The sequence below is a fragment of the Microtus pennsylvanicus genome, chromosome 20 (assembly GCF_037038515.1).
Source record: "Microtus pennsylvanicus isolate mMicPen1 chromosome 20, mMicPen1.hap1, whole genome shotgun sequence".
NCBI lineage: Eukaryota > Metazoa > Chordata > Mammalia > Rodentia > Cricetidae > Microtus > Microtus pennsylvanicus.
Genome location: NC_134598.1, coordinates 23,227,240 through 23,254,330, shown reverse-complemented (window position 1 = coordinate 23,254,330; position 27,091 = coordinate 23,227,240). Strand labels below are relative to the sequence as shown.

The window sequence follows — 27,091 nt, the reverse complement described above, 5'->3', positions numbered from 1 at the left end:
CACTGGTAATATATCAGCATTCAACTCAGTACACTGAAATTATTTATTTTTCATGACTTTTCAGTTAGTATACCAGGGAAAAACGTGTGGATCTAGGGAGTAATATGTTACACTCTAAAATGCATTGGTCATTTTTATAGTGAGAATTTGTCTATTTTTAAAGCAATCCTTTAGAATATGTTAGAGAAAAACTGAGAATTTGTTGTCTGATAAATTATGTCATTCTTGATAAAAGTGTAAATTTCAGCTTACACTGCTTAGGGTTAATGTCAATTTCAACAACTTCTCAACAAACACATTTTCATATCTTACTTTAAAAATTTAGTTCTAATATATTTGTAATCTATGACTTCATTATCTTTCCAAGGAGGGGAAACCATCAACCCTATGTTAAACATAAAATTGTTATTTTAAGGAAACACTTCTTGACCTCATTAAAACAATTAACATTTCATAACACTATATTTCACATCCAAGTTTTGGAAAAGGAAAAAAAAATTATCAAAGCAAACTATGGTCAATTACATTTTCAGATCAGCAAAATGCACATGTAAAAGTCTTCCTCCCCTTAATTCAATTGTCTGAGCTGTTTTAACAGATCAGAAGGCTGCTAGGCACATGCCTGCCTGCTCTGGGGCAGAGGCAAGATTTTCTCTTTGTTCTTGTTCTGTCTTTCCACAGGTATAAATGATGCACACATGTATGTATCTGTAGGTATACACAATTCAGCTTACGTTAGTATAACTTGTTTGCAAGTTTACTGGTAAATTATTATAATAGCAATATTGTTCCATAGAGGGCATTTCTAAAATATTTAAATTATGTGAATAGAAGGGAAATGAGAAATTAGATGCAAGTTTTTGTTTCAGAAAAAGCTGCTGATTTTTAATCCCCCATGACAAGAGCATCACTATCTAGACAGTTTTAATATGGTCAGAACATAGAGGTAACACACTTTATTTTTATACCTTTGTATTTAAGATACATTATTTCCTTTTGAAAGAAAGAATTTAGTGATACTCTCTTCTCTCATACTATGGCATCTGATTGGTTTCTAAAATTATCTGGGTTTCGCACTCTTAGACCTGGGTCACAACCTTAGTGAGGGACAGGAAATAGTTATCAGGTCATCCAGTGGTCAAATGGAAAAGGATTTGAAATGCTTCAGCCCTTCAAATAGTCCTAAGTGGACTCTATTCATTCAAATGATTGACTTCGACATTGCAAAGATTGTTGTTTCTTTACCTGATCTAGACAACCTACACCTCTATGATTATTGAAATATTAGGGAAAATCTAGGATTAGCAGATTTCATGAGAGTGTCAGCAAAAGCCACATAAGTCTGCAAAAGCAGTGAACTTTGGAGCAGGTCTGGTTATTTTGATTAAAAATACTTAAATTTAACTCTTTTGGTAGATTCTAGCAATGAAAATTGAAGTGTAAAATGAGAGGAACTAACGTTATTTCTTTATGTTCTTTTTCTTCTAAATAGTTTGCAAACACGGGTAATTTAAGCAACCCATTTTATTATCATAAAGGATAAGATCACATATTGTCCCTGTATTCTTTTTGTTAAGTTCATGCATGTGGTAAGTTCTCTTCTGTTTTTATATCTGCCTGATATTATTTCAATTAAATATATATTTCTGATGATGAAAAAGGGAAAACAAGAGGAAGTTGGGGGAACGGAGAGTAAATATTTAAAAAAGAATTACACCATACTTGACAATTTTTCCTGAAGAGCAAATAATTCTTGATAATAAAAATGATTACTTTTTAAAGCAGTAATCAAATTTGACACAATAAATTCTCATGGATCAAAAAGGTATGCTTTATACCCATATGGTTGGGGAAGAAAGAAAACCAAGCCAAAGTGATGACATGTCCAAAATGCCCAAAAGCCTAGGTAGGACTTATGACTTGACACTGCACGGAATAAACTTGGGACCTAGTCACAAATACATCTAACTATCTTTGCTGGAATTAAGAATTATCCCTATTGCTTTGCTCCACGATATCGGAGGCCAGCAGTTCTATCACTGATAGACAGAAGGTTGGAAAACTAAGCACGGATTTTATTTTTAAGTTTTATCTTATAATAAGAAACCAGGCTATTAAAACTCCGTAACCGAAGCTGGAGTGCGTGCACTGGAAGGCCCCTGCAGTCTTTTCCAGCTCTTCAGAGGCCTTGGTTGTGAACTGGTATTGCACTCTGCCAGCAGAACAGACCTGACCCACGGAGAGCACTCTCTCAGATCAACACTGCCTCGGGCCTTTCTGCTTTCTCCAAGAAGTCTTACATTTCAGGCATCAAGTTGAATTTCTTCTGGAGATGATTAACCCAAACCCATGACAGATTTTTTCCAAGATATCCAACCCCTTATGTTTATTTTATCCTGGCTCTTTTTTGGATGTACTGGACACAAGTAACTTACTCATTTTACATGTTAAAGGGTTGGTGGGGAGACATTAATTCCCTTAAAAAATAAGAAAATATTTCAGTGTGCAGGGCTTTATTGTGTGTGCTCACATTAGCTACATGATTTTGAATTTTAAGAAAGATATTTCTCCTCTTCTATAGAATTAAAAAAAAAACATTTCATCACATCGCAAGATACAGATCTTACACTCTTTGGAGAAAGGCATTCTTGTGATGTATTGAAAAACACGATGTTAGAAGGGTCAGTTTCTGTTTCCGTAAGCTTGGTTTGTAGGGGGTTTCAACTAACCTACGTCTTGGCACACACAATTTCAGCTGATAGTCAAATAAAATTCTATAAAAGGTCTATTCTTTTAGTGCTGTAGCAACCACCCCAATCATTGTTTTTATTCTTCAAGTTTTCTTCTTATCAGTGAGACAAATAAGTCAGGTGTTTGATGTAAAAGTTGATGTGCGGCTTTTAAATTTCAAGATGGCTACATGAATTACTGAACATGGGTATAGGTTTTAATGAATGACTTTCTTTTTTTAAAGAAACATTATAAAAGGTGATGCCATTATAGCATTGTGAGCACATATTTGGACACCGTATTCTGATAAAAATAGAATTATAATCATGAGCTATTTAAAATATTTTATACATTAATTTCAAATGTATTTGCTGCCAACATATAACAACATAATATCATATTTAATAACATAATATATATTTTTATACTAACATAACTGAATCATAGTTAAAAAAATAAAGGCTTTTTAATAGAAAAGCTTAGTTTCATTACAGACTTCTATAGAGGAAAATATGTTAAGAGGTGGAAATTCCAGTTTGGCATTATATACCAATATAAAATGTTCTTCATCAGACAGAAAGATGAGCAGATGTGTATCTGTGAAGACAGGGTGGGGATGGGCACAATCGTTGGAGAGCAGTTTAAGTTACACAAGACAATTTGGACATAAGCATGACATTCATGTATTCATATTGTTTAAAAAACTTGCAACTTTGATTCAGCCTTTGGTTGTGACAAAAATGTTAACCATATAGTAAATACAGTTTAGTTTCTTAAAATTAAGTTTAAGCATTCCTTGTGATAGAAGTCCATTTAATAAATTTCCAGAAGGTGTTTCACATAATTTTTTTCCCATAAAAGAGAAAAAAAATCTCATATACAGTTTATGGTACTAGATGCAAAATCCATAGTATATATTTTAGCAAGCTTCAAGTGATTCTTATTTCTCATATTGATAAACAACTTAAAAATGTTTTAAATGTTAAGTACTAGAATCGTAAAAAGCACTGGAAATCAACTAACTCTATGTGCTGAGGAGTTCTAGGTGTGTGAAGTTTCCTCTGTGTCTGAATAAAATGGCCATACAAATTTTATCTTTATGAAACACATATCAATATCTGAATCAAAATATTTCATCGCTAAGTGAAGGATAAAAACTAAGTTAATTTTTGTAATTAGATTTATGACTGGAATGTTTGGAGATCTCAGATTTTTCTTTTGTTCATGCTTCAGTGGGCTACCTAAGTTCAGGACCCTGTAGCGGGCAAAGAGAAGAAATAACCAGGGACAACATATAAATGGGGGTGGTAGGTTAATGCCAGAAGTGTGACTGATTGATTGATTGACATCACCTTGAAAAATCTGGATTAAGGGAGTTTATTAAATTTATTCAGGTAGGTTTTTTTAAGTAGAATGGATCACTGACTGGATTCGGCATCTTACCCATTTGCCAGAACCTGGAAAATTCCTTTGCGCTTAACAATAATTCACTAAGCAGAATAATACACATCTCACCACACACCACCTACTTATGCAAACTACATTCAATATGAAATACATCAAAATGTATCCAGTTACTATAATAGAATTAAATTCTAAATATAATCTTATTGAAAATGGCTACTGGTTTTGATACGGGCAAAAGCTAAAAGTAGTTCCAGTGTTTTATGTGTACTAATTCATTTGCTGAGCTCCAAATTATACATTATTTCTCTAACGTTTATTTATGTTAAAACTAGAAACCAGACACAGAAATGCTAAGGAGCAAACGTTGGATTTAAATTTAAGAGTCCGGAGTCCACAACCTAATTTTTGGACTATTTTTGGCTCTTTTATTTTTATTTCTTAAAATAAAACAAGAATGCAGAAATACCTTATAGATGGAAGTGCAGCCTTAGGATAAAACATACGATCTCAAAGTCTCCCCAAAGCACTGTGGCATCTCTAAAAACACGCCCGTCATTTAGCTTTTTCTCACACATAGGACATATATTGTCAATATGTTTAATTTCATTCTTTCAGGTAATGTTTGTAAATTGAAGAAACACTAAAAATGAAGGAATGGTATGTATTCTAAGGTTTTCAAGATCAACACAGTTGGCCAGGGTCCATGAGCATAACTTTGAATGCATTATGAAGTTTGCTAAATTGATCTCAGAGTGACTGAGAGCAGAATATACAACTTGAACATGAAGACTGAACATGTTAAAAAGTTTAAGTTGGGAACTGGTCAGTATCTGAATTTGAGGACTAGCAATTGACAGGAAGAGTTTGCTAAGGAACCAAAGTTGTTTTTTTCTTTTGAAGTCCGAAATGTATAGTAATCCAACAAACAGTTCTTGAGTGCCTAGTATAAATGAAGCCAATACAGTTAGTGACTCCTAAGGGCAGGGGGTTTCAGGCATATGGCCAAGATTTGATTCCTGAACTTGAAAGACTAGCGATCTGGAGAAGACCGTTAATAGCACAGGTAAGTGTAGAATCAAGTATAAGGTTGGCTGAATTAGGAATGACTGAGAGAGGAAATTTTATTTATTTGAACCGTGAAGAGCAAGGACAATTGATACGGAAGACTGAGGAAGGGCATTTCTGAAAATGTAAAAGAATGAGGATGAATTCTTTTTTAATTTTTTTAAAAAAGAACAACTAGTTTATTAACATTTGAAGAAATATTAAAGTCTGGTGTTCTCAGAATCTATCTTGGGATGGGGAAGAATGTTACAAAGCTAAAATGGAAAAGTAGTTTGCAAACAGGAAACCAAGGGCATAGCATTCTAAAGACTTGGGATTTTTTGCTAGAGGAAATGGAGTTTAAACAGTTTTCAGTGATGGCCAGCTGTAGGCAAGATTATGGTTTTAGTAGGGCAAAAATGCCAGAATTGCATTTTATCCTAGCAATTTGGAGGCTGTGGCAGGAATATTGTGTATGAGGCAATACTAAGTTACATAGTGACACTCTGTCTTAAAACAAGAAAAAAAAGACAAGAGAGAAAACAAAACAAGAAGTATGGTTTAGAAAGACATAGCAGTAGAAATATAGATAATAGTTTATGAAAGACATGTATAGAATTTAGGATGAAAACAGGCTGTTTCGAGACAATGTGATATAAGGTGGCGGTCGTTACATTTAAAACTTAAAAAATGAATGATTTAATTTTTCAAGAAAAAGTAAATAAATGATTTAATGATATTTTTAACAAAGATGTAATACAAAGCAAGTACAGAAGGGATTTCACAGTAGATATGTCAGGCTTGAAAATATGTATGATATGTTAAAGGGGAAAGGATGAATATGAGAGGCTTGGTTATGGTCACCTATGACCACAGTTCTCGGAGAGAATCACCTGTCTATAAGGATTCCCACATAGAATCTTTATAGATGGGGTTTGTTCCTCATGATATTGTATGTGGGTTGTCGCCCATGAAATCACCTTTTGAGAGTCAGGTCCCCAGTATCACAACATAACCGGGGCTGGAATCTTTATGAATGGATGCAGAATGAAGTTGGATGTCATAGAGATGCTGTCTTTGGGAACAATGTATGAAAGGATTAACGATTTCCTTCAGAATCAACTACTTTCTACAAGACTTGGAAGTTACAAAAAAAGTAGGATTGGTCATTTCTGGCTTGATTTCCTCTGTCTTCACATACCTCCCATGATACCATGGTAACATTTGTCAGAAGGATCTCAGTGGAAGTTGAAAAGGTGAGAACACATCAGACTTTCCATCTCCAACACTTTTACTTTGTAGGTCCCTAATTTTAGATTGTTTGTTTTGTTTTTTGAGACAGGGTTTCCGTAACAGTCCTGGCAAACCTGTAACTTGCTTTGTAGACCAGGCTGCCCATGAACTCATTGAGTTTTGCCTGCCTCTGCCTCCAAAGTGCTGGGGTTAAAAGGCATGTCCCCCCCAGCCAGTTTTAGATATTTTGTTACAGTACTGTAAATCTGAAAAAGTGTAAAGCAAAGGCAAATTTTTAAGCATAGAAAGGAAAGATCATTTATTGCCAGATAGGGAACAAAAAAATGAGGCATTGTTTACTAAGTGAGGAGCAAGTAAAGTTATAGAAAAATTTGGAACTATAATGTTATACACGTAATGACTTCAGTCCTTACTGTTTATTACATATGATGATAAGTGATGACCTTATATCATACATGTACTGTGAGGGTGACATAGCAATTTTCTCCAAATGTACATGCAAAGTGAATAGACCTGCCCCATCTCCATGTTTCCTCCTTTCTCATCAGTTCTAGGGTAACATCTCCAACTGCCATTACCTTCTAACTGATTTTACCACGTTCCTTCTTGCATTGTTCTTACAATATATCCTCATACCACATCTTTAATCGCAAACTTGAGTATCTCATCTTCTGCTTAAAGTCTTATAATGCCTTTTGGTTTTGGAGTATAGTAAGCCAAATTCTCAAGGTAGACTACAAAGTTTGGGCTACCATTGCCTTGCCCCTGCCATGGTATCTAGTTGTATGCCAAGGTTTCTCCTGCTCATACCAGCTTATTTTGTTTTGTTGAATGACCTCAACAACATCCACTTTTAAGGTCTTTTAATATGTCCATGTCTTTATTCGGATTACTCAATTTTTGTTTTTCCTCCTACTTAAGCCTAATTTTTAAATTCTGCTCAAGCCTTCTCCTTCATCAAATTCTGCTCAAATGATTGTTTCTTCCTTAATCCTGTATTCGGCTCCTTCAGTCAAAAGTATTTAAGATATCAGCCCACTTGGGCGTGGTCTCTTATACTGTAAATGCAACTGAAAAGTATGTGCTTATCTCTCTTGCTTCTGGCTCTCACTTCCAGTTGCTAGACTCTGTTCCTGTTTGCACAGAGGACTGTTGTCTAGGACAGTGATCTGTAAGTTTACCTTAAATAAATAACCCTTTATTATTCATAATTCTGAACTGGTGTGGGGTTATTTTGTGATGTCTGCCTTCACACATTTGGTTTTCCTTACATTTCTTTCATAGAATACTACATAGTTTTATTTTCAGACATTTAGATATTTATTATATATGATACTCCCTATCATGTGTTTCTCTTCTGCCAAAGAACTATCTCCATTACCAGCAATCTGTGTTTAGTTTGTCTTATAACATTCTATCCTATTATTTTGCAAAACTTTTATCTTTGGGGGTTTTCTTACATGATGATCCCAGTGCCTTAGAATGAGGGGTTGTGTATTGTATTTAGAACTGACAACTCTACAGTCTCCTATTTTCTGGATGTTGGCTACTTTTGCTTCTCTGTATTACTACCTACTGCAAAAGAAGCTTCTCTGATAAATATAGTTGTAATATATATATATATATATTATACATATATATACAATACACACACATATATACATACACATATATGCGTATGTGTAAAAAATAAGCACAGAAAAAGAAGTCATAAACCTGAGAGAGAGTAAAACAGAAATGGTGGGGTTAAAAGAGGGGTAATATGGATGTGTTGGATGAAGGAAAAGGGAAAGGAACAAGTGATGTAATTATATTTTAACTGAAAATAAAACAAAGGAGAAGCTTCTCTAATTAGGTGAAACATGAATATACAAGTGAGTATAATGATAAGAATATAGGAGTCTATTTAGCAGAATAATACTATTAGGTCCACTCAAAGTCCACTCTCTATGACATGCTCCAGCAAGAATCCACCTCCCGAATATTCCACAACCTCCCCAAGCAGCACCACAAGTTGAAAAACAAGCATGCAGATTCCTGAGCCAATGGGTCAAAATTATCATTTGCTCCTTTCTTCTCTTCTCCTTTCATTTCCTTTCCTCGTTCTCCCTGCCCCATTTTCATTTCTCCTTCCCACACTGCCCCTCTTCTTTCTTTCCTTTTCAAGAAGTTAATACTTGCAAGGAACTGGATGGAATAGACCTTGTTATCTATCTATCTATCTATCTATCTATCTATCTATCTATCTATCTATCTATCTATCTATCTGGTATTTGAGTCAGAATGTCTCTGTTTAACAGCCCTGGATGCCCTGGAACTAGTTCTTGTAGACTAGGCTGGCCTTGAACTCACAGAGATCTGTCTGCCTCTGCCTCCTGAGTCCTGGGATTAAAGGTGTGTGCCACTACTGCCTAGCTTTATTTTATTTTTTAACATTTTTTTTAAATTTTACATACCAATATCAGTTTCCTCTCCTGCCCCTTCTTCCACACCGCCTTCTTCCCTTGCCTACTTCCCATCCGCTCCTTAGAGAGATTAAGGCCTCCCATGGGGAGTCAACAAAGTATGTCAAATCACTTGAGGCAGGATCAAGGCACTCCTTGTATGTAGACTGAGCAAGGGAATGGGCTCCAAAACTTCAGACTTTTTATGATGAAAGATTTTATTTTCTCATCAAAAATTTAAAAATTATTTTCTTTAAAGGCATACATTTAGTATTGTCATGTCATGTTGCATGTGAACACAATTCTTGTCTTTTATACACATAGGGAGTCAGGTCAAACCCACCCAATGGTACATGTGTCTTCATGGCTCTAAGGCCTTGAGCTCAACAACTAACATCATTGAATACTAGAGATGATATAAGATATTCACAATGTGGTAAGAATACAGTAATTCAAATTATAGCAATTATAGGAAACCAAGCTACTGACAAAATATATTTTCTAAATCTTTGTAGCCATGTCTAGTCTGATTAATAATGTATTTTACTCCGCAAAAACAAGACTACAGACATCTCTTAGCAGGGTGCTTTCAGGTTCTCGTTGTTTCCACATTCCCTGTGGCTAAATGCTAGTCAATATAAATGTTAGCAAATCTCTGTTAACTCTTAATATATAAACACTGAACACTATTAGCAAGTATTTTATATATAGCTATAGAAACACAAAACCTACTCTAAAACAATCTGCACAATATGATTTTGTGCTCCAACCTGTCATTAAAACGGAGAAAGAAGAAGAAAATGCTTGTAATCATAAAGCAAAAAATACCACAAAAGACGATGGTTTGATTAGGATGCTCTGAAGTTAAAATTATAGAAATTAAAGTTTTTCAAATGTCTTCATTACTTGAAAAGTTAATACAAAATATTTAAGCATTTATGGCATACAGGAACATATGGTATCTGTAAATCTTCCATTTTATAAGAGGACAAATAGGATTCATGTTTGTGATGACAGCACCATGCTGCGATGTAAGAAAACTTGACTTTAAAATCAAGTAAAATTATTCCAGGGAATGACGAACAGAGACTTAAAACTCTCTCCCTGAGAAAGTTGTCAGGCTAGACCCAATTTTTCCAGCTTTATTTCTTCCCCCTGGCTAATACTAAAATTATAAATTTTCTTTTACTTTAGAAGTAGCAAAATTAGAAGCTCAGTAGATGAGGGTAGGGAAGGAATGTCGTTTATATATAAATGAGCAGAAATGAAGTAAAAATACATTGTTTACTTTAGGACTGTGTGTGAAGCTTCCTGAGGATCCAAAAAATGAACAGATGTGAGTCAAAATATTGCCACTGATTAACATGAATCCAAAGACAAATAGATTTGGTTCTCAAAAATGTAGCATTATCATAATGTCAATATTAGTAGCTAATTATAGGATAAACATCAAATATTAATTGCAATGATGAGAAAAATTACTACTTCTTTTATTTGGTGCCAACAAGGATACAAGAATTAAAATGAAATACACCATTAATCTCCTAGAGTTTTGCATTACCTAATATATTAGTTTTTATTTTTATCGGTAATTTAATTCTGAAGTGTATACCCTGAAATCTTGTTCTTCAAAGCGTACATTATGTTTTGATTCTCCTAGATTTGGCTTTATGAAGAAATCAGCTCCCTTATAGGTTTTTACTCTTGATATGACTTTGGACAAGTCACTTCTCAAATTCCCTAAATCACTGATTTCTCACAGTTATTAGACATGTATCAGAGTCTCTGAAGAGAGGAAACTCAGAGTTTTAATAAGAAATGCAGATTTTAAGCATTAAAAAGCCATTAATTTAGAATCAATTAATGTTGCCGATAATTTCAGTTTTGGACCACTTACTATGCAAGTATGATGTGTATTTATGTCCTTTGCAAACAGGATCTCAGGTCATACTGTTAGCGCTCACCAAACTATGTATAATTCCAATCAATTTTATGAATACTAATTAATGACTCTTTGATTAAGCATATCTCTCAAAGGATTAAAGTTCAGTTTCAAGTACCATTACTGAATCGCTCATAAGTGCCTCTTACTCCATCTTCAGGATGAAACACTTTACCCTTAGCTCTGTGAGCATATGCACATACACACACATATACACACGAACATGTACACATGCTTGCACAAATGCATGCACACACACGCACACACATAATTTAAAAACTAGTAAAAACATAAACCTTAAAAATAAAAAATATTCAAAATGAAACACAAAATAGTAAATTAGCAGAAGTTAGCCCCCTGAAGAAAACACAGACAATAGCTAATAATGTTCAAATAAAAGTTGTTATGATCAAATGATACTGATGTCTAGTCAGACTACAGGGTACTAGTAGCTCTGTCTAGAGGAATTAGTCAAGACAAAAATAGAAAAGGCATTCTAATGTGTAAAAAGTAACTCTATTTGTTGACATCATAGTCTTACCTACTCTTTTACCACAAAAATCCCAATATATTTGATCAATAAATTCAGTAGTGCACTAAAATGCAAAAAGTGAGTAGTGTTTCCACATATGTATAAAAGGTATTTATGAAAGCTTAAAAATGAAATTAAATCAACAAGTTACTTACAAAAGCAACAACAATAAAATCCTTATATACAAATTTACAAACACAAAAGGGCTGAAAACTTTTTCTTGCTAACATCTTCATGCAAGACTTTTGTAAAACTTCAATGCAATTGTATCAAAATTCAATATTATTTTTCACATAAATGGAAAAAAATTATTAAACTTGCATGGGACCACAAAAGAGCTAAGACTATCATGAGTTTAGAGAGCAAAGCTTGAGGTATCAAATTCCCTGATTTTAAAATTTATTAGAAAATGATTGTCATCAAAACAGCATAATGCTGGCATGGAGACAGACACATGAGCAAATGAAGTGGGTCATAAAACTTAGAAGTAAACTCACACATTCATGGTTAGCCTCATTTTCACACATAAGTCCCAAGAATATGCAATATGGAATGGATATTTTTTCAAAAAATTGAAACGAAACCACTTTAAAACATATGGCAGGAACTGAAATACAATGACACAGGAAGAAGTTTAAAATACATATCATATTTTTTCTATCATCTGTCTATCTATGAATCCTCTATCTATTTATCTATGTGCCTATCATTTTTCTGTCTATCAGTTTATCATCTATCTACTTATCCATCCATCCATCCATTCATCCATCTATAAAAAAGGACATACAAATGACCAAACTGTATATGAGAAAATGTTCAGAATCACTAACATAAGTACAATGAAAACCATAATGAAATATTGTATACTTTTGCAAGATGGATTTTATTATAAACATAAAAGGTAAAAAGCCATCATGTAGAGAAAAATGAACAAGTATACGTGGTTAGAGTAATATAAAATAGCACAAGCTATTAATTAAATCATGATGGAAATTTCTCAGAAAATTGCATATAGAAGTATCATTTGATCAAGCAATGTCGAAGTATCATTTGATCTATCAACCTCACCACTGGATAATTATCTAATAGTAATGAAGACAGAATGCTAGACACATCTCTGGAAGTCCCTGTTTACTGCATTAAACATAGTCACCAAAATATATCAACACCTGCAAAGTCTAGTAAAACATGAGTGGATAAAGAAAATATTGTATACATATACAAAGAAATATTATTCAGTCTTAAGAAGGGTGAAGGATGTTGGGCAGTGGTGATGCATGCACACATTTAATCCCAGCACAAGAAAGGCAGAGGCAGGTGCATCTCTGTGAGTTCGAGGTCATTGTGGTCTACAATAGCTAGTTCCAGGACAGGCCCCAAAACTACACAGAGAAACCCTGCTTTGAAAAACAAAAACAAAAAAAAAAGGTGAAGGAAATCAGATTATTGTGACAACATGAATGGAATCAAAGGACATTACTGTGAGCGACATAGAAAACACAAAAGACATATGCTGTATCTCTAAGTGGAATCTAGTCATGTTGAACTGATGAACATAGAGAGTAGAAAAACAGGTACCAAAAGTCAAGGTAGGGAGAGTGAAGGAATGAGAAACTGCTGATTAGGACCTAGGCAGGAAAAGCAGGTGTTGAGTCCCAACATACATCAAAGGTAATAGAGAAGATAATGACACATTGTTTACTTCAGAATAGTTAATGGAACAATTTAAATATTTCATCATAGAAATTATAAGTAGTTGAAGTAACATACAGACTGAGTAGCTAAATTTAATCATGCCATGTGGTATACATACTCAACATTTCATATTGTTCCTTATAATTTTATAGAATCATGATTTATCAATGAACATTAAAAAGACTAAAATAGCTTACAGCAGGGACTATCCAGGATAGTGACATGATCATTCCTATATCGCTTTATACTGTTTGAACCTGTAAATCTCGTTGTAAAGCGGTTTCATGAATGCCATACTATAAACATTTTAATGTACTTGCTTTGATTTACTATTTATTTATAGAACATAATTAAAGCAGATAGTTGAAACAGCTATTTGTTTTTAAAGAATTAAGCTGTGTTAGACAACTTGCAGCATCCACACTTAGAACACGGCAACTCTGCTTCCTCTTAGGTCAGTAGCAAACATTGAAGGGTGACTTCAGGATTCTTAACTCATCAGAGTCTTTCAAAAGAATATAGAGTTTTGACTTTCAAGGCAAGATTATATATTTAAACCCAAGTGAGAATTATATGTGATAGCAGAGGTAAATGAAGAGAGGTACCTAACAATCAAACAAGCAAGCAAACCTGTAAGATATATATATATATATATATATATATATATATATATATATATATATATATATACATATATATGTATGTATATATATAATTTTTAGGCCCTCAGTCCTGGAGGAAGAATCAAATAATATCTGACACGTGGCATACTTCTGGGTAACCAGCATACAGACGTGATCAAAGTCTAGCCTTGACTAGGTTTAACGAAAAGTCATTTTCTTCATTTCACGAATGTGGCAATTGATATAAACGGGTATTTTATAAAAATGGACTGATGAATGGCAAGATTTTTACATCATGCTATTTAATATAGTTAATTCCATATCAAATATTCCTCAGGTGTAACCACATTTCGCATGTGGATATCATCATTTGTCTATTGATATCTGAAACAAAGCATTTAATACAATTTGCAAGACTCATGACATTTTACATGGTCATGACTGAAAAATTGAAAAAGAATGGTTTTCCATAACTCCTACAATGTTACTATAAAATAAATTAGAATTTTAGAATCAATATTCAAATAATACTATGATCTAATTTGAGGATAATAAGAAAATTTAAAAAACAATGCTGGCATACCATAGTCATGAGATATTATTCCACATGGAGTTATTTAATCTAAAACCTATAGCAAATTTAATTTTGATTTCCCTCATGGGGAATTCAGAATCCGACTATTAATTTTATTTCATTCTTTTTCATAAGGGAAAGTAAGTTTTAATGTTCTAAAACTAAAAGGTAATGCTGGTTATGTAACAGTAAGATTAATTGAATTGTCTTAAAATATTCCATATAACATACAAGTTGTATCTCAAAAAAGACTTGGTTTCAAAATGCACCAATCACTGGGCAGCTCAGCAGGTCAGCCTGCTCAATTAAGCTTCCCTCTGCATCAGCAAACATATGTCTAGTTGCAGGTTGAGGTCAGAGAAGCATATGAGACAGCATGGAATTTTAACTTTTTTCCCCTTTTTTAATTAAGAACTTTTTAAATATAATCTTTTCTCATTTTACATAACTATCCTTATACTCACTCCCTCTCCTCCTCCCACCCTACCTTTCCCTATACTCCATGCCTCCATCCACACCTAAGAAAGGGTAAATATTCCCATGGGGAGTCAACAAAGTCTGACACTTCAAGGTAAGATCAAGGCCTTCCTCCCTATATCTAGCTGAGTCAGGTAGCCCTCCAAAGAGAATGTGCTCCTAAGGCATTTGATTCTAAAGACTGGGCTTGACACTAGCATTTTATCTTTAATACATCTTTTTAAAGAGACAAATGCTAGCATATTAATTGGAAATTTTTCTCATGTAGAACCATTATTGTCAAAGCCCATTCTTTAAAATCAAACACCTTAGAATAACCACAATAACTAATACCCACAAGTTGGGAAATTTATCTATCTATCTATCTATCTATCTATCTATCTATCTATCTATCTATCTATCTGTACATAATACTCATTCAGTATAAGAAAGGAAGTTCCATATATTTAGGAGGACTGTAAAACAAAACTTAAAACACCAAAAACAAACACATTTTGCATGGAAGAAAAAAACCAAATACAATTATGCAGATAAAACTTATGTGCAAACCCCGTGCTCTATAGAATGTCTTCTGTCCCTACTGTGAACTTTTCTTAGCCTATTTTGTATTGGTTCATAGTTAAAAAACAAAACAAAACATGCTCTTCACATGCACTCTCATGGGTAGGAACTGGGAATACACTGGAACATTTTAGGATAGAGCTCTTTCTGAATGTTCAAGTCATCTAAATTAAATGTCTCTTTCTTCTAGGTACTTTCTTTCTGTAGTAAGGATATCTTTATTTAACAGGGGAAAGTTATGGATGGAATTGATGCTAATCTTACCATAACTGTTACTATTACTTATGAAAAGGGTGAACTGCTATCTAACATAATAGCAGGAAATAGAATGCTGTTTGAAAGCCAAGGCTTGTCTTAATTTTGGAAATCTAATTTAGTTCTATTACAGTATTTCCTAAAGTATTGAGGTTTTTATTTTTTATTTATTTTTTTTGAGGTTTTTATTTTTAATTTTATGTGTATGGATATTTTTGCTTGCACGTGGTCTTTGTACCTGGTGTGTACCTTGTTTCTGAGGAGGCTAGAAGGTGTTTTGTATACTCTAGAACTGGAGTCACCGATAATTGCAAGTCTCCAAGTAGATGCTGGATTTGAATCCAAGTCCTACTAAAGAGTAGCCTCTGCTGTTAACCAATGAGTCATCTCCCCAGTACCACCTTCAATGGACACTAAATTTTGAAATTGTCTTACCATGAAAAATTGCAAACATTAAAACAATATAATGGATAATACCATATACATATATACATGCCATAAACTATGTAAGCAATAATCTCAATCACCTTCCACAAATGTTTATGTATTTTTTTAAAATATTTGCTTGTTGTTATAGACTTCCAAGAAAACTCTAGATGGCATGTCTTCTGGTCATACATACTTGAATATGTTACTCTACATCAAAATAACTTAGTGACTTTCAAATCATAATGAAATGCAAATCACAATGAACCCATTCTTGATCACGTTATCAATAATAAATGCTTTTTAAGATTTATTACACAAAAAATAAGACAGTAATAGTTATTTTCCATTCAAAAGTACATGCCCTTTTCCCTCTGTTATAAATAATTATCAGGAAGTATGGGTAGCATAAATAATAAAATTTTAGTACTACAAATAGGTATGAAACTGGTAAGTCACATTATGGTTCTGTTTAATGATACGAGAATTTAATTCTTTGGTATGGTGAAGTCAGAAAGGAAACCTGTGAACTGGACGTGAAAACCTTCATTCTAAAAGTAACTAAGAAAGCTTTCAATATAACAAAGTATAATTTGTACTGTTTAACAACATTTGACATACTATAAGTGTATCAGAATATCATGTGGTCAGTCTCACTAATTCAAGCTATTATAATTTATACTCATTAAGAATTTATAACAATATTAAAACTGATGATACATTATTGCATGGTTATTTATACAACAATCAAGGGCACATAAAATCTAGATAAACACTAACACAAATGAAAATAGGGTTTTCATTTGTATTAGCATTGTAAATAGGGTTTTTATTTTGATAAATATATTTAATTCTTTGAGGCTATTTTACACAAACACACACATGCATACATTATATGTGTGTACTTTAGGTAGTAGGAGGGCTGTAAACATTTTAACAACTTTTTTCTTTTTTTTAAATATTTATTTTATTTATTTATATGTATACAATATTCTGTCTGTGTGTATGCCTGCAGGCCGGAAGAGGGCACCAGACCTCTTTACAGATGGTTGTGAGCCACCATGTGGTTGCCGGGAATTGAACTCAGGACCTTTGGAAGAGCAGGCAATGCTCTTAACCACTGAGCCATCTCTCCAGCCCCCAACACCTTTTTTCTATCCTTACAGAACATTTTAATCTTTCTGTGTCTTACATTAAACCTTACCTTCAAAGTAACTGACCCTCCTCAGCTGTGATCTCTTCGATGACTTTGTAACACGAACTTCATTTTTGTGTTTTTTGAATAATGCTAGTCTCACAGAGGGTTCTAGGGGGGAAAGAAGAAGAAGAAGGAAGACCAGCTCTTGGTTACTCCTTCTCTTATATGAACACATTTTTCCTTTTTCTGTTATTAAAAATAATACACATTCCATTGTGTCTCTGTGAAATTGCCAATGCCTTTTAAAACTTGATAATTAAAAAAGAAGTGCCCAGAAGTTGTATATTCTTAGTCGTATCATCAATCCTATGGCCCTCCTTTAGTAGAAAGTCAGAAATGTTAAGAATATTGTGAAAATTTGAACACATATTGTTTGACATCATCTTTATATTTGGGAGTCAAGCTACAGTTATTTTAGTTCCTTTCCTAGTATTTCTCCTCAAACTAGAAAAAGCAGTTGATTACCAGGTGGGACGGTACACTTACTACATCCTCCCTAAACTATACAGAGAACACAGCTGTGAGATGGAAGCAAGACAGCAAGAAACCAGCTTGCTAGAAAATCTTCATATCATGAAAAAGTGGTGGTTTCTCTTCTATAATAACGTATTTACAGAACCTAGAAGTTAATTTTTTTTCTATATTTTAAAGTTATAAATAGTATTATTCTATCATGTTACAGGGTGAGTCACAGTGAATGTAAGGCCTTGCAATTTTTTATTAACAACAAATGATTGTATGGAATATGAAAAATGGGTTTTGGCCCTGCAGAATTTAGAGGTTTTTGCCTAAGACTGAAAATGCAGGGATATAAGCACCAAGGGATGAAAGCTTGTGGAAACTTAAGCACTTTTAGCATGGTAAAACCACCTTTTCAGGGTGGTACATTTTTTTTCTACTATCTTAAATTATTTGGAAAAAAGTCTAGGAGAGTAAGTCTAGTGTAATAGAATTAAATCAAACAAAGAGTCACCATTTTAAAAATTGAAGACACTAAAGCACATTCATAATTTAGTGCTAAAGCAGTAAGTTTCAAACTATACACTCAGAGGAGAAAGAAAAGCATCTGTGGAAGGCTGCTCCATAACGAGTAACCTGGCAAGTCCCAGTAGTCTTCCAGCATAACTGAGCCCCATTAAAGCTCATCTTCGTGTTTCACAAACACTATTTTGATCATGTCTACAGAAATTATAAGTCCGAGTTTGGCTCCTTTCTGAGGTATCCGCACCCTATGGGATTATAATCACTGGGAGTTCCTACAAAAACTCTCTAGGAATTAGCAACAATTACAAACATACAGATACTCTCCAGCACAGGCAGGATGCTATATAAGCCATCCACATATCTAGTGATATCCAAAAAGAAGTCAATAATGAAAAGTATAATTTCAATTGCTCATTGCTATGGTTGGTCATAATCATCTTCCCACTCCCTTAGTCTTCTTTCTTCTCACACTCTTATTAGATCTATGTTGCTTTCAGAAGGATGGCGTTACAATTCAATATAACTGAGTTAGATATCAGTATCAGCTTTTACCAGTTGTATGAATGTGAACACGCTGCTCTTCCAATCTGTCTTTTCCCAACGGGAACAGTACTGACTTTCCATGCAAAAGGTAAAATGGTTGAAAATCAATCATGCTCATTGCCAACATGTAGGCACTCAATACGTGACACAAACAAGCATAAGGCAGCGCAAATCATAATAACATTTTCTAATAATTTATGTCTTTGGCAAATACTCTGAATATAGGAAATAGATAGATGGATTTATCATTGGTTAGCTTTTGCTCTAAAGGATAAAACATTATGGATAAAAGACTGGAACTTTCTTGGAAAAAGCAGCAAGCATTCTTGCTCTGTGCAAATTCATATGTGAAGCAGGGGTATCATTAGTACATACTTCTGTCATTACTTCTGCTAATTCAGAGCCAATCCTTTAATATACAGAAACTATTTAGAATGCATGTCTGAAAAATACTCATGAAAATAATTTTATTTTCCAAGAGCACCATAAATATCCTTTTAGTTTCAGAACATGTTGATTGCATCACCTTAAACTGATTCAAAAGTTCATTTTAATTGCAAAGCAATAATGATAAGAAGACCAATATATGGTGATTTAAAATGAGAAAAACTACAGTTTCAGGGGATCTGACACCTTCAAGCAAGGTGCATACAGTGAATTTGAATAAATTATTAAAAAAGAGAAAAAATGGATACCAAAACTCCCTAGAAATAACACCATGAATAATAACAGTTGAAGTTTAAAAAACACAGTCAAGCAGGGAAGCTGGGAAAACAGGAATACTACAAAGAGAAGAGCTTGTGGATCATTTTGTGTACATTGTACAGTGGGCCAGATCCTATGTCCACCTTTTACTAGTTCCACGGATACAAGCAAACGGGTCATGCACTTTGTCAAGTCTTTCCAACTTTGACTTTGACTGGGAGAGGTGACACAGCGTGTATAAATTACATGTTCCCATAAGTGTAGGCACTCAATAATTGCCGCAAGCAAATGAAGCTGAACATACATAATGGCAACATTTTAAGATGATTTCAGTTACTGGAAAATACCTTTAATCATTCAGAGAATAAGGTAGGCTGTGCAGAGAACAGGTAGACAGAGTAGACGATTGGATCCAACATGGTTCGCTTTTGAAGTATGTGTTTCTCATCAAATATACTTGTCTATCATTATCGTTACTTTCAAAGTTCTTTCTCTCTCCTAAAATGCCTTGCCAGTGTAAAAAAAAAATCTTTAAACACATCTAAGGAGACTTTCAAGTATGAGAACCAAATTCATTTATGCATTTGGCTCCATATGTGATGTTTTATAACCATTATCTCATTAAGGCAGTATTATTTTACTCATTAAGTTTCTATTTTTTGCATAATCTGTTTTTCAGTTTCTATAGTGTCAGTTGTGATTAACTGCGGGGTTCCTCTGCAGAACACTCCCTTGCCACCCTATAAAGAATTGAGCCACCTGCCTGTAACTGGCCCTGGCTAAGGAGAGGAAGTGCCCTGCTTGCCACCCAGCCCCCACGTTCTAGAGACAATCAGATGCAGTGGGGAGTCCAGTCAAGCAGGAACTCCTTTATTTCCTTCCAGCATGCAAGTTATAAAGCAAAACCCCCACAAATCTCAAAGGTAGGAGAATTAACCAATCACATCAGCAATCATGTCTGCATGAGCTTCAGCTCTTCTAGCCCCTAATGGAGATCACCAGGGCACCAGGTATTCTGAATCATCTTACCCCATCTTTAACCCCAATCATCCTCTTTGTAAATAAGTTAGGTCTCAACCCCCCTTGCTTCCCTTCAGCACCATCTTGGCGGGGAATATTTTTTATGGGCTATGTAATGGCGCTGTTTTTTGGATTTTGTGCCTTTTTCTAGCTCTCACACTTTGGGCGCAGCTGTCATGCTTTAGGCGCCAACTGTGCCTTTTACTAAAATGTCACGGTTTTTGGTGCGAGCTTGGCTACTCCAGCTTCCTATGTGCTTGATTCAGTCCACAATTAACTACCTTAATGCCATTCTTCTTAAATAAAACCAAAAAAAGGCTTGGTCCTCCCTCAACTTAATGTGCCAGGTTATGTTGATTCGCATAGGAGGCCTTACCCTTTCTGAGGAGTTGGAGGGAAGCAGGGTTGGTGAGTAGAAGGAGGGGTGGGAGGGGGAACTGTGGTTGGTATATATATATATATATATATATAGTAGTTATTGTGACTTTTAAAAGACAGGGTCTCAAGCAGTCTATGTAGGCTGATCTCAAACTTTTAAGATAGTTTTAACTTCAACATCCTTGCCTTTAACTTAGGAGGGGATTTCAGCCATCTACCACCATGCACAGTTTTAGTGAACTGCTGGGGACTCAACCCAAGGCCTGCTTCATGGGAGCCAACATTCTTTTTATTTTTTATTGAGAAAAGGAAAAAAAAAAGTTTCCCCCTCCTCCCAGCCTCCCATTTCCCTCCCCCTCCTCCCACCCTTCTCCCCCTCCCCCCACTCCTCTCCCCCTCCCTCTCCAGTCCAAAGAGCAGTCAGGGTTCCCTGCCCTGTGGAAAGTCCAAGGTCCTCCCCCCTCCATCCATATCTAGGAAGGCGAACATCCAGACTGGCTAGGCTCCCACAAAGCCAGAACGTTGAGTAGGAGCAAAACCCCATGCCATTGTCCCTGGCTTCTCTTCAGCCCTCATTGTTCACCATGTTCAGAGAGTCCGGTTTTATCCCATGCTTTTTCAGTCGGGAGCCAACATTCTTGAAACTAAATGACTGTATTAGTGACTTTTATATTGCCCTAATAAAGCACCTAGACCAAAAACCAACACAAAAAGAGGGAGTTTATTTTAGCTTATGATTCCCGAGGGATACGAATCCATGATGGCTGAGTAGAGTCACGGCAACAAACAGCAGCCATGGACCTAAAAGAAGGATGCTGAGAGCCCACATCTTGAACAAAAACCACAAAGCAGACAAACTGACAGCAGGCAAGATTTTTCAATTATACCCTGTCTCATGTGCTTCCTCTACCTCTGAAGGTTCGCCCAAGCTATGTTATCAACTGGGGACCAAGTGTTCACAGTTCTAATTTGAGCCGCTGCACTCTGCTTTGTCTCTAGTTGATGGCCATAAAATCATGTGAATTTCATAAATTCCACATCAAATGTTTTCACAGGCATCTGCAGTCTTAGCACTGTCCAAAATCTAAAGTCTCTTCTATTAAATCAAGACAATCTTCTACTCATAAACTCCTGTAAAATAAAAATGCAAATCGTATACTTCCATCATACAGTGGCACAGTATAGATTCTGTATCTATTACCATTCCCAAGAGGAAAAATAGGGACACAGTACAGAAATACCAGACTAAAGCAAGACTAGAACCCAGCTAGGCAAAGACCAAACCCGGCAGCTGTGTCTCATCTCCAGTACTTTGATTTCAAAGGGCTAGGGGCTCTTGTCCTTCGTTTTGCTTCCTACAGCAGACATCTCTCTCTGGCTGGCTCCACTCCCTATATACAGTTCTCCTTGGAAAACATTCTCCAGCTCACACCTTGGGGTTTCACTTTCATAGGCGACTCAGGCATTGGTCCTTTGCCCTCTCCAGTACTTCACAGAGAAACTCCTGGGTCACATCCTGCCTGCTCTTATCAGCTCTCTGAAAACACCAAGTGAGAATCTCTACTTCTCTTACTCTGGCATCCATCATGTCCGTAAACCAGCACCATGTGGAAAACACGGCTCCGTGGCTTGGGATCCACACTGGCCCTCTTGAATCCCATTAGCGCCAATTTTATTTGCATAGACCTGCATATTATGTACTAATTTAAATATAACTTCCCATATATAAATCTGTAATTGATCAAAGACTAACAAAGCCATAAATATACATAATGTTTGTCAATATCTTTAATGTAATTTGTTGAGTCAGGTGCCAGACATATTAGTAGATTCAGGGAGTTTTATGCCAAATAGATAGATACTTGACTGCTTACAATTCAAAGTGAATTTTATTATCGATTTTGGAAGCACACCAAATTAGTGTTTGGCTCAAATTCTTATTGATTCTTTCTAGAACTCTTAGAGGTCACTAAAATAAATCTTAAGAAATTTGGTCAATATTAATCATTCTTGATCCCTCTCACATACAAATTCATTAGCTAGATTACCACTTTGGAAACTCTTTCTCCACAACCGATGAACAGCTTAAAATGCACAAAATGAATCTTTCCTAATTTTCTACATTACTTAATCCTTGGATATGATGTCATGGTAGGAACTGGCTTAAGCCATTTTTTTTTCTTGGAAATAAACCCACCAACGAACACCTACTGAACAAGAGAGAATCACATACTTAATGCTAGTAGGAATTAAAATGATTGGTGAATCATTTCTATCCTGTCTGGCACCCTTCCTTCAAAAATAAATTAATCTGCTTGGTTTCCTCTTGTTTTTTTTTTCTTTTCCTTAATTACAGAAGCTTAAATTCAACATGCATCGATCTGATAAATACAGAGAAAAACATATTATTTCAGCATTCTACATTTTCTGCCCTATACTTGGCCAGCTTCTAGGCACCCAGATCCCTCTACTTAGAGCTTCTAAGGCATGCTAGACATCCAGATGAGCCACCCACTCCCAGATATGCTCACTACCCTCGGGTTATTGACCCTGCATCTTTCCAGTCGACCAGGAACTCTCCCTTCACACACCATGTTCTTCACTGCAGGCCTGTATCTTAAACTTCCCTCAGTGTCTGCTAACTCCATTTCTGGTCCCCAAATTCTGAAGTTACTTTTGTGTCTCCTTCAGTAGGTCAGCAGAGCAAAGAGACGGGCAATGAGCAAAACGCAATTAGTCGGTATTGTTTCTAGCTGATGTCAATCAGGAAGGAAAAAAAAAAAACACCAAGAAGAACAACAACCACAACCCAAACAAACTGAGTAAGCTATGACAACGATAACGTCACACATTGTTGAACTCCTCTCAAGACTGCAAGCAATCCCGTCATCATCTTCCCATTCTTCCTTCTTCTGTTTCTCTCTCTCTCTCTCTTTTTTTTTCTTCCTGAGCAAATGATAGTTTATATCAAAGTAGTAAGATGAAACAAACCAGGCCTGGGCCAGAGGCCTGTAAACTCTGCTATGCAGGACACTGGGTCCCGCTGCTCCTTAGAGCAGAGGGCTTTATTTATGCCCGCAGATTTCAGCAGCACTGCGGCTTCCCTCCCAGCTGCCCCCACTTGTCCTCAACTGTGTTTCATGATTAGTCAGTTTCTGCGGCAGTTTTCTTCCTCTGTCGGCAATTTATTTCATTAACTCCTACTTTCTCCACTCACTGGGCTTTCGGCACATGCCATGTTCTCATTTGAACATTAAATAAATATTGTGGATCCATCCTTCTTGGCTAATGAAAGTATGTAAAAGATGCAAACGGGAAATATTAAGTGCTTTCTCCGGACCAGATTATTTTATATTTTCCATGACTGATATTTAAAGCTTCTGCATTCTCTGTGTGTATTTGGCTTTTTTGAGGATCACTGCTTTGTTAGAACAGAGAATGTTGTTGACTCCATGTAATTCATAGACAGTGACACACAATACACACCCTGATCTCTGCAGCCGACAGAACTAGTGAGCCTCACAGCACTTTTGTGGACAATGCTGCCCTCTTGTGGCTTCAAATTTTCACGTTGGCACGTTTTCCACAGAAGTATTGAATATGTCCACTAATATTTAAGATTTTCTAGGTAACTTCACAGTTTTAGCAGAATTTAGATTTAAATATTGCTTTCGAACATTAGTGACTACAATTTTAAATCGTTGTCATATTCATGTAAATTAATGGAACATCACCATTGAATTATGAAATTGGAAAGGCAACAGGAATTTGATTTAAATTTTAATCTCTAAACAAAAACCAATTTTACAGAGCCTTAAATAATTTATTCGTAGATTAAAATTGTCTAAGTGATAAATCTCAGACTTAACAGCAGTTAAACACAACGTGATCATTCAAGAAGGTCCCTCTGGTTTTCTTTCTTTCTTTCTTTCTTTCTTTCTTTCTTTCTTTCTTTCTTTCTCATTTTTAACCTCTCTTATTCCATTGGGGGTATGTCTACTCTAAGAAGGGAATAAGGGAAATCACGAGAACCATGAGAGATTCATTATTAAATTCTTTACTTAACATTCTGAGTGGAAAGACAAATTGATTTTGTGTTATTAATAAATGTTAATGTAAAAAAGGCAACAAACATGAAACACAAAGATTCAAATTTCTCAATCAGTGGTAAAGAGACTATTGGAATCATGTAAGATGGTGATGATTTTCATTTAAAAGTCACAATTGTAGGCGACAACCTTTACCTGGCCCATCCCACTGATTCACCACTGCCAAACACTGAGTTTAAAATGGAGTTACAAAGTCTACCTGTGGGGTCTCCTTTCTCATTTTTGACTCTATCATGCCCCCTTGTGACTGACAAAAAGAAGCTCCTTTTTTGTTTAAGATTATATAGCTGTGACCATAAAATTTAAAATAAATAAGTAAAATAGAGAGAAAGAAAGGAAAAGTCATATCTATGCAGATATTACTTGCTGAATCATTTGCTGAAACATTTAATAATGCTGACTTTTCACATCTTCCTCAACCAATACGAATAAGGTTTTGATGATAACAACAGGAAGAAAGTCATTTACACTGGCAGAATCATGAAAGTTCTGGTGACGAAAACTTTTTTTCAGCTCTCTCCAATGAGAGGGGACTGCAAGCATTGTGTTACTCCTATTAACTGAAGGTCTAGAAAAACTTCTAGATTAGAAAAAGCAATTATTTACTGAATATGACTGGGTCAGTTCTCAAACCATTTTGCCTTTGAACTTGGCATGGAAGTTACAATCTGGGTTTGGAGTTATCGTTTTACTGACATAGATACAACATGGTTCGGTTCACAGCAGATGGACTTCTTTGGGACTTTCAAAATAAGTGAAGAGAAGGTATAGGCAAACGGAAGGTGCAGCATCCACTCATACTCATTTTAGTATTTTGAAATGGTCAATGCTTCGTATCTGATGAATGGGCTACAAAATAATAGTTATCTCTGAAGGATAAAGCATTGATACTAAAATAACTAATAACACACCAACGTAGAAAAACTACATGTTTAAAAATTCAAAAATGAGTTATCATGAAATTATTAATGGCTAGTGACTTATCAGTCAATTGGCTTATTGTACAAGCATTTCATTTATTAAAACAAGAAATTATTTTTGCTATTTTAATATATATTTTAAGCATTTTCACATATGTATACAATTCATAATTCAATGAACACAGAAAACAAATGTAATTTTTGAACTACAAGAATAGACTTTTCTTCTTGGTTAATTATAACAAAAGTGCACATTAGAAAAGCCATGAGCCTTATTGTAAACCCATGAATTCATAAGATGATAAAGATAAACATTAAATAAAAATGTAGATAATTTTAAATAGTTTTAAGAAAATATATAAAATCATAGCTGTTTCCTATTTCTTTATATTTATCTTGGATACAAAACTGAATCAAAGTGTCTAAAGAAAGATAAATAATTTGTATAACAATTTCAGAAGTGAATAGGAAAAAAAATAAGAAGATGCCTTCCAATTTTTGCCAAATTCTTCAAAAATCATAATAAAAAATAAATTACGTTTCTTTCCAAGGGATCATATGTGCAATCTCTATGGATAAAATCTACCAAACTTATGTATTTAGTTTACTGACTGACCAAGCAACTTGAGAGCTCTCAAAGGAACGAGTCCATTAAGCAGATGGTTTTTGAATCAACATTCCATGAATATACCAGCTTAGAGAGAAATTATAGCATAATTGCTAGAATGAACAACACACAGAAAAGCCAGTACTAATGTGTATGGAACAGAGAATATTTTTAAAATAAAAAGGGCAAAATATATCATTAATGTGATAGCATAATTTTCTTAGGAAGTTGAGGATTGTAGTTATTATCTTAGATATAGCTACCTGGGCATTAATTTGTTTATATTAAATATGACATTGAAAGCTTAATTTAAAATTTTATAGTCACTATTACATACAGCTACTGCTCAAAGGTCATTACTTACCTAACTTTTTCCTTAATTTTTTTGATTTCATTTTCTGTGCCCTCTTTAGCATCTGCTGAGCTGTGGCGATATCCTTAAAGCCCCTATTGAAAAGATAAATGTAAAATATCAAAACCCTAGTTATACATAGACATACATGTGAATGTACATGTCTCAATTATACTGCATGCAATAAATTTGTAATCTCACTTAAGAAAGCCTAACTTACTACACAGGTGAGTTAGTTTCTTAAAGAAGAATGACTTCTTAAATGCCCCCCTCCCCCCCAATATCTGCCTTGGGTGTCCAGCAGTCCTTCA

The 27,091-nt window shown here is 34.9% G+C and overlaps 1 protein-coding gene across 1 annotated transcript in view; it reads right to left on the bottom strand.

Annotated features, from left to right (window-relative positions):
* Positions 1–27,091, bottom strand: part of Lrriq1 (leucine rich repeats and IQ motif containing 1) — a 123,937-nt gene that overhangs the window by 37,730 nt on the left and 59,116 nt on the right. The window contains exons 21-22 of the mRNA XM_075954236.1: positions 26,793–26,875; positions 17,169–17,270 (exon numbers count right to left, since the gene is read on the bottom strand). Coding sequence (XP_075810351.1) covers positions 17,169–17,270; positions 26,793–26,875 — 185 coding nt within the window. The remainder of the gene's footprint in view (positions 1–17,168; positions 17,271–26,792; positions 26,876–27,091) is intronic.